The 9,035-nt window shown below is 41.2% G+C and overlaps 1 protein-coding gene across 1 annotated transcript; it reads left to right on the top strand.

Annotated features, from left to right (window-relative positions):
• Positions 1-1,044: 1,044 nt before the first annotated feature.
• On the top strand, positions 1,045-3,664 carry LOC129867292 (Krueppel-like factor 2). The gene is made up of 3 exons (XM_055940587.1): positions 1,045-1,409; positions 1,698-2,628; positions 2,741-3,664. The coding sequence occupies exons 1-3, from the start codon at positions 1,332-1,334 to the stop codon at positions 2,914-2,916; spliced, it is 1,185 nt and encodes a 394-aa protein (XP_055796562.1). The 5' UTR covers positions 1,045-1,331; the 3' UTR covers positions 2,917-3,664.
• Positions 3,665-9,035: the final 5,371 nt, after the last annotated feature.

Here is a 9,035-nt window from a genome sequence, read left to right on the forward strand (position 1 = left end):
CTGATGAAGGCCTACCTGGCTGCGCCGTTTTGAAAAGCCTGTTGCGTTGGGGGTTTATCACAGGCTGATAATGATTGGCAATGACCTGAGAAGACGGAGGAGTTGGTCAGGTGATGGGAAGCCAACTGATCTGCCAAATTAAAGGTATTATATATAGGCCTATGAGAAAAACGAATATGGGGTTATATTTTTATGTGTTTATTTTTATATACTTAAAATGTGACTTTATGGAATAAAATGCAGTGTATTCATATTACAATGTTTAGTCTATTATCGATAACGCAAAACATTACCAATAGCCTATCCTGTAGGCCTTATCTCACGTGTTGTCCTATGTATGCTGCTCGGAGAACATCCATGCATATGCACCTTGGACATGTCTTTCATATATGTCTGGAGATAAAACATGAGTGTCGGCTTTTGTGTTTGTAGATTAAATTGGGTTGAACGATAAGATATTTAATATGAATTTCCTAATGTTAGCCTATATTGAAAGAAAAGCTCTGCCTAATATTCTATCCAAATGGGTAACTTTGTCTCTAGTGTTCATCTTTTGGTTACCGTACCCTATTCGTGACACATGAATTTACATTTCATATACCGTATGCTACTCTGATTATTACCTATTCATAGTCACTTTACACCTACCTACATGTAGATATTACCTTAATTACCTCGACTAACCCGTACCCCTGCACATTATCTCGGTATCGGTACCACTTGTATATAGCCCCGTTATTCTTATTTGATTGTTTTACTTTTTTCCCTTGAGTTTATATAGCATTTTTAAAAAAAAACGTTTTTTCTAACTCGGCATTGTTGGTTAAGGGCTCGTAAGTAAGCATTTCACCTATTGTATTCGGCGCATAATATTTTATTTTATTTTCCATAATGTGTTAATTGCTTACTAGATAATGTTCTGCAAGGGGCGGTCTTTGCCTAGCGCGTCATTACGTGTTATACTTGTTAAACTTGTTTCTATGCAGGAAGGGGCGTGTGTATATGTGGCTTTAAAGCTCGCACGAGCGCAGGAGGGAAAGCAAAGAGACTGCAAAGCTCGCTTGGCTCACTGGCTTTATATAGGTGCGTGTTTCCTCCGCTTCGTACAATAGGTCCAGCTTTTCAGCTACAATATTTATAAGGCATATAGGATCTCCTACCAATCAAACTTGCATATGACACTGAAACACTATTTCAAGTGCGGAGATATAGTGATTTACTACTACAACTAGTTTCTCGTGTGGACTCTACATCGCTTTTGCTGATATTCATAGACAGAAATAACTTTTTTTATTAAAGAAAAAAACGAATTTATTTTGTCATTACAACGTATGGAAATGTCCTTAACCGGGACCATTTTACCATCCATCGCTACATTTGCGAACCAAAAGGAAAAATGCTGGGAATATGTAAGTATACTGGTTTATGTATTTAGAGATTTTTGGGGTTGTTTTACCTGTAGTTGATAAATGAATCTAGTATATATGTGGTGTAGTTAGAATAAAGCAATAGTATTTCAGTCCAGATGTAGAGTGAACCCATATGTTGTATCAGTTAGGCTTCTAACTTATTATTTGGTTACATATTGCTTTAACAGTTTTTTTTATGTAGCAAATATGAATGTTCCATTTTTTTTGTACATAGTTTTTTTTTTTTTTACATTAACTTTTCCCTAATGGTATATTGTACTATTGCAGAGGTGGAAGGGCGAGATGGACAGGTCGGTTCATTCCAGCTGTGCCGTGGCTGAGGGCATGGACATCTGCATGGGCATAAAAGACGAAGAGGAGCTAGATAAGTTCCTGGATCTGGAGTTTATTCTCTCTAACTCCACTGGCACAGACAGCAACACTCCATCCTCCGGGACGGAGGGAGAGTACAGGCTAGCAGAGCAGAACAACATGTATCACTCCGGGATGCAGTCTACCTACACGGTGCCCGAGATTAACATTCCACCTCCGCCGTACAACAGCCTGATGGCTGAGCTTCTGCGCAATGAGCTTGACAGCAGCTTCTGCCACCAGCCCTCTGGCAACAGCGTCCATGGGAGATTTCTAGTCAGTTCGTCTGCTTTCCCAAATCAGGACTTTCCAGACAACATTAAGGTCGAGCAATCCATGGACAGTTACCGACCAGTTATGGAAATGGTCCCTCAGAGCTGCCCAAAAATCAAGCAGGAGGGGAACGTTTCGTGCATGATGTCCTTCGAGCATCCGAGACTAGCCAACTCTCCGCAGGCTGCGGGGAACATGACACCACCTCTCAGCCCAGACGACCTAATGAGCTCCGAGTGTCAGACCCAGATGTGCCACTCCATGACTTTCCCCCAGAGCTACCGCTCCGCAGCGGGCTACACTCACTCTCACCCGCCCCCACAGATGCAGCTCTCGTACCAGAGCGCACACCAGTTCGGGATGTACGAAGACGGAATGGGTATACAGCACACCAATCAGAGAGCGCTGCTCACTCCACCGTCCTCTCCGTTGGAGATGATGGACTCAAAGCCAAAGAGGGGTCGGCGTTCCTGGCCAAGGAAGCGCACAGCGAGTCACACTTGCACTTTCGCTGGATGCGCGAAAACCTACACCAAGAGCTCGCACTTGAAAGCGCACCACAGAACGCACACAGGTAAGGAACATTCCTCAATGTCTTTATGCTTATTGGAAACTAGAAATATGTTGCAAATGACTGTATTTTCTGTCAGTATACCCATGGTATTTCCCCCTTTGTCGTTCAACAGGAGAGAAACCATACCATTGCAGTTGGGAGGGTTGTGGCTGGAAGTTCGCCCGCTCCGACGAGCTGACGCGCCATTTCCGTAAGCACACTGGACACAGGCCGTTCCAGTGCCACCTGTGCGAGCGCGCCTTCTCCAGGTCCGACCACCTCGCGCTGCACATGAAGCGACACATGTGAGAAATCACATACGATTGAGGACTTTGCCAAATGAACCAAGAACGACATCAAGAAAGATATCTCCAAAATATGTATTTTGTATTTTTGTTTGTTTATTTAACGTTTTTGAGGAATAGGAAAACAGCATATGAAAATAAAACATCTTCATAGGAATTCTATATACAAATACTATTTTTAAAATATGTAGCTGGTACTACTTTGTTATTTTTATCGAATAATATTTTGTAAAAGGCTTTAAAAAGTGCATTACACGGAGTTGGCATTTGTGAATTCAAGTCAACATATCAGGTTGGCTCTAAGTACACCCCTGACACAACTGGAATCTAACAATAACATTGTTTAATATGATGTGTTTTGATATTCAAGATAGTGCCTTCTATTATATGCATCCTACGAGTGCCATATTTTTTACTGGCAAAAAAGCAAAGTTTATCTATGTGTTATAACTGTAAACAGCACATGAAATAAGCTTTAAGACAATGTTTTGATCTAAAACTGCCTTTCAGTCTTCAGAGGCTTGAATTGAATGTTCTGTGTGTGCATTTACCTGTTGAATAACATTTGATGTCAGGGTCTTTAAAACTATGGAAATAAGAGTACCCATCTCAACATGACAAAGGGCTAAAAGTCTTGTGACTTAATGTTCTTTATGGTTTTCTGAGTAAATGTATTATTGGCATGTAAATATATTTTATATAATGTAAATAGTTTATTTTAATGTACATATTAAACTAATTGAACAACATCATTCTTGACCTTGAGTAAAATCCTTGTTGGCTTGGGAAAATGGAGCAGCCCTGACATCTGTGTATCATTATCACACCATACTGTAACATCACACCAGTCATAAATTCCTCAACAATACATCCATATCTTTACATCAACCATGAGCCAGCTATTCTACAGCACCAGTTCAGGCCTGAGCAGTTTATAATATGATTTCTGAGTGCAGTGTTTTCCAGCTGTCACAGGGCCACTGCCAGAGTCTTGCGGCTCATGCAGCCTATAAATACAAACATTACATTTACATAATTATAGAGATTCAATATAGATGTCCCCTCTCTGGGTCTAGGCACAGGGGCACACCGCACTGAAAGAGAGAGGAATCGTGGTCGCTGCCTAAATGACAAGACACAATGGGACAGGATGGAAAGTTCAGTGGGGATGATAAGAGAGAGTGACACAAAGGTTATACATCTGGTAGCCTGGATTTGAGTCTCACAATGAATGTATTCTATAAAATCAAAGCTTTCACTTCAAGTAGTCCCCTGGGTTAGGTCCTATTGTCTTGTTATTTCAATGTTCATAAAGCATAAATCAGTATTAAACAGCTATCACTTAAACATGTTGCATATTCTTAAAAGTGCATTTTTAGGTTGGTATGTTACCCAACAACAAAGCCCCTCCACTGTGGAAGAAGAAAGGTGTTAAAAGAAGAGGCCAATATTTTACCCATGATCCATCTCTTAATCAGGGGCCTTCAGCTTGTGTATCTGGGTCACATGACAGCATCCCTGCACAATAAAGTTAGGTGTAGTTGCCTTCAGAATAAACTCCTATTCACTGTGTTAGGGTCCTAATTATGTAATTTGACTACTGTATGTGTAAAAACAGGCAGAGAGAGGGAGAGAGAGAGAGAATTCACTGTGTTATGGGCCTAATTATGTACTTTGGCTACTGTATGTGTAAAAACAGACAGAGAGTGGGAGAAAGAGAGAACGAGAGAGAGAATTCCCTGTGTTATGGGTCTAATTATGTACTTTGGCTACTGTATGTGTAAAAACTGAGCGAGAGAGAGAGAACGAGAGAGCGAGCGAGAGAGGAGAAAGGGTCCACCTTTGTGAACTCTGAAAGCTCACAACAATGTCTCTACATTGGCTCTATGGGGAAGCATAAAAGAGAACCCTTTTCTTAAAGTGTTATAACTTTTTAGGGACCGCATCATCTTCTGGATGCCCCTGCCAGTTTAGAGAAAAGAGGAAATAAGAATGCCTCCATGAATAGCACATATACTCAAGTGAAAAATGGAACATTCTCATTTCACTTTTTGCTCTTTGTGTAATAATAACTTCTGGAAGAGAGTGTGGGAAGATTGAACCATGAGTTAGGGCTCAGAGGTAATATCATATGGTTTATCCATTGGGTCAGCCATGCCTGTCTGTCTATAAACAAAACAGATAGCATGTTTTCCACATGCATTCATTGCTATCTGGTTTCCCCTTTAGAAGTCTCAAATTACAGGCTTTACTAAATGTTTACATTTATACCTCATCACATATACAGCACAGTAATTCATAATAATCTCTGAATCTGAACGATAACCCTCAAGTTACTCTGCTCCAGTTTCAACCGAAGATGATCTGTATTTCCTAGTATGAAACCATTCATAATCATAACACGCAGCATTCGCTGGCACTTTGCCATGGCACACCTGAAACTCCATGACAGAGATAAAAAATACCATTAACAGAGCCAAGACAACCAAATGCTGCTCTACCTACTTTATTTGTGAATTAAGAGGGTCTATAAATGCTGTACATCTAGTGGCAAGGACTGTTCTTAAAGGTCACAGGAGGTGATTATGATAGTTTGGGAACTAATGTCAACATGATATAAGCAAGATATCTCTTAAAGTTACCATCTTTATATGCAAATGTATCTAGGCCTATTCAAATTTATTTCATATTAGATATACTTTAGTCTGAAGTGAGCACTTTCATCAGGTCAGAGAAACTATCCTTATCAAGCAGAAATACTTTACACAGAGTATCTTCAAAAACAACAGCATTTTTTTTAACAATTCTACAAGGACGGTTACATAAAAAGGCAATAAAGAAGTAAGTCTGTAGAGAGAACATGGAGAAGACAGACTTTTAAAGCTCTACAGTACAAGCTAGATACGTATGTTTGAGTTTTATATGAAATCTCTGAAAGAGGTGAAAGAGTATTAACTGCTGAAAATCAAGGGAGCAGTTCAGTGTGTGTGTGTGTGTGTGTGTGTGTGTGTGTGTGTGTGTGTGTGTGTGTGTGTGTGTGTGTGTGTGTGTGTGTGTGTGTGTGTGTGTGTGTGTGTGTGTGTGTGTGTGTGTGTGTGTGTGTGGAGATCACTATCACAGTTGGCCCCCAATGGGCAACAGAACACACACAAATGCCCAAATTTCAGTTTCCAGTAATAACGCTCAACAGGATATTCACCAAGACTTTGAGAGACACAACAAGCCTGGCCTCCATATTCAATGTAAATCCCCAACATGTCTTACTAAGATCCTGTCTGAGTCAAATGTATAACATCATTATACCAGGAAAGAGTTGATCTCCTAGACTTCAAGGCAGCCAGAAGCCAATTACCATGTGTGGGTAAAGTGGGAATGTCATGGGATGAGTACACCATCTACTGGAGCTGTTTGGAAGCTCCTCGGTGGAAGACACTCATCTGGTCTATGGATGAACAACATGGATTAACATTGGTACTGGCTAAATACAGTCCTATGTAGAATGATACTGTGTGGAGTGAAAGAGTGGGGTCCTTTCCCAACAGACACATGGTGAGCACAGTACCACTATGTACTTGAGGCTGGAAATACACAACTCAATTTCTAAGGCACTTGATATATACAGCATATTTTTGTTCATTGATAAATATGTTCATGTCTCGGTTCATTTCGGGAAAAACACTTAATGACATAAAAACATCCATACCAACATCAACTTCGTTGTATATTTACGATACAAAAACCATCTCCCCTCCCCAGCTGTATGTAGCCCTAGTACTGCTTCAGTGCATACCACAAGATATATTTCTCAAAGATAAGCATCAGACTAATGGTGAATTATATGGAGTGACAGAGTACCAGAGACGGTCCATCTGGACTGTTTTAGTCAGCATTCCTCCCCTGACAGTCAGTCCTATTGGAAAACATGAACACTTTCCCCCGGTCTGTACCACGACATTCCTGGGTCAGCCAGGCCAGGCAGCCCTGCTCCAGAGCAGCAAGCCCCACTCCTTCACTCACCAACAACTGCTTAAATAGACTTGGCCAACGGGACTGGGTCTGCTGCTTCTCAGATCCAGGGCTGATTATTTATTAACTATGGCAGATTGGTTAAAGGAGAGGGTGTTCTCTTAACTGTTTTCCTAGGCTTTTCTAGCATTGGGGCGGCAGGTAGCCTAGTGGTTAGAGAGTTGGGCCAGTAACCAAAAGGTTTCTAGATCGAATCCCTGAGCTGACAAGGTAAAAATCTGTCGTTCTGCCCCTGAACAAGGCAGTTAACCCACTGTCCCTAGGCTGTCATTGTTCTTAACTGACTTGCCTAGTTAAATAAAGGTTCAATTAAATTCTAGCTCTTGGAACTAAGGTTGAAAAACCTCATGGCCCCCAGCTAGCTGTCAGAGAGTTGGGGTCTCCATGTATCGGCCCCAACAGGGAGAAGGCATACGGGAGATCCCCTTACAGATACCTGACAACTATGGACCCCCAACTCCCCTAAAAGGGTGTGTGTGTGTGTGCGCACATGTGGAGTGGAAGCATTCTCTGACATCATGAAGCATTAAACTAACACTGGAGATCCACCACAGCTGGCAAGGGATATCCCATTATTTCCAGAAATTCTCTTTAAAGAGGGGGTAGCACAATTGTCCTGGTGAAAACACGTGCTGAAATATGCTGCTAGTGACAACATGACTACATGTGCAACCTTTCTGCTCATAACATGTCCAGTTCTTGTTAAGAAAACATGTCAATTCAGTCACTCTTTGAAAAAGTAAAAGACAACACTAGTAAATACCCCAAAAAGAATGCACAAATATGTATACAAATATTGGAGGGGCAATTTGTGAGACGAGCATATCTTCAATACGTCTCCATGTCCCATTTTCCTCCTTAAAGGCAAACAGCATTTAATTTCCGTACTTCCATTAGTATAAGGTAAATACAAACTTACCTAGGAATTTCCTGTTATTTCATACGGAAACAGTTAACATTCCGAACACAGCACTTGCTTGGGTTTCAAGTAATATGTCCAGAAATGAGTGGTCTGTTGGCACAGAATTATTTTCACACGTGCAGCTGTATCCTTGAAATATAGACGGCTGTAATTCACAGCCCATTTTACTGCCTGGTGTTGCTTTTTGACAGGTCTGGCGTTTGGAGGACCATCAATGAACATCTTGTCTAGAGGTTTAGATCTATAGTATTTACTAATTTGTGGGAGTTTTAATTCAAAAGGTCAAGAAGTATGAACCAACACACCTGGGGGGTAAATAAAGTCTATGAATCTTTGGCTGGTTCATATAAAAAAGTATATTTTGTATTTCAGATTCTTCAAAGTATCCACCCTTTGCCTTGATGACTGCTTTGCACACTCTTAGCATTCTCTCAACCAGCTGCAGGAGGTAGTCACCTGGAATGCATTTCAATTAACAGGTGTGCCTTGTTAAATGTTAATTTGTGGAATTTATTTCCACCGTAATGCATTTGAGCCAATCAGTTGTGTTGTGACAAGGTAGGGGTGTATACAGAAGATAGTCCTATTTGGGAAAAGACCAAGTCCATATTATGGCATGAACAGCTCAAATAAGCAAAGTCCATCATCACTTTAAGACATGAAGGTCAGTCAATACGGAACATTTCAAGATGTTTCTTCAAGTGCAATCACAAAACCCATCAAGCGCTATGATGAAACTGGCTTTTGTGAGGACCACCACAGGAAAGGAAGACCCATGCGTTACCTCTGCTGTAGAGGAGTTACCAGCCTCAGAGATACCAGCCTCAGAAATTGCACCCCAAATAAATGCTTCACAGAGTTCAAGCAACAGACACATCTTAACATCAACTGTTCAGAGACTGAGTGAATCAGGCCTTCATGGTAGAATTGCTGCAAAGAAACCACTACTAAACGACAACAATAAGAAGAAGAGACTTGCTTGGGCCAAGAAACACGAGCAATGAACATTAGACCGGTGAAAATCTGTCCTTTGGTATGATGAGTCCAAATTTGAGATTTCTGGTTCCAACCGCCGTGTCTTTGTGAGACTCGGATGATCGGATGATCTCCGCACGTGTGGTTCCCGCCGTGAAGCATGGAGGAGGTGGTGTGATGGTGTGGGGGTGCTTTGCTGG

The sequence above is a fragment of the Salvelinus fontinalis genome, chromosome 12 (assembly GCF_029448725.1).
Source record: "Salvelinus fontinalis isolate EN_2023a chromosome 12, ASM2944872v1, whole genome shotgun sequence".
NCBI classification, from domain to species: domain Eukaryota; kingdom Metazoa; phylum Chordata; class Actinopteri; order Salmoniformes; family Salmonidae; genus Salvelinus; species Salvelinus fontinalis.

Bases quoted from the DNA above. Each gene is read 5' to 3' on its own strand.
- LOC129867292 (XM_055940587.1), top strand. From the start codon at position 1,332: ATGGAAATGTCCTTAACCGGGACCATTTTACCATCCATCGCTACATTT. The intron at 1,410-1,697 runs GTAAGTATACTG...GTACTATTGCAG, and splicing joins AGGAAAAATGCTGGGAATAT to AGGTGGAAGGGCGAGATGGA. The intron at 2,629-2,740 runs GTAAGGAACATT...GTCGTTCAACAG, and splicing joins GCACCACAGAACGCACACAG to GAGAGAAACCATACCATTGC.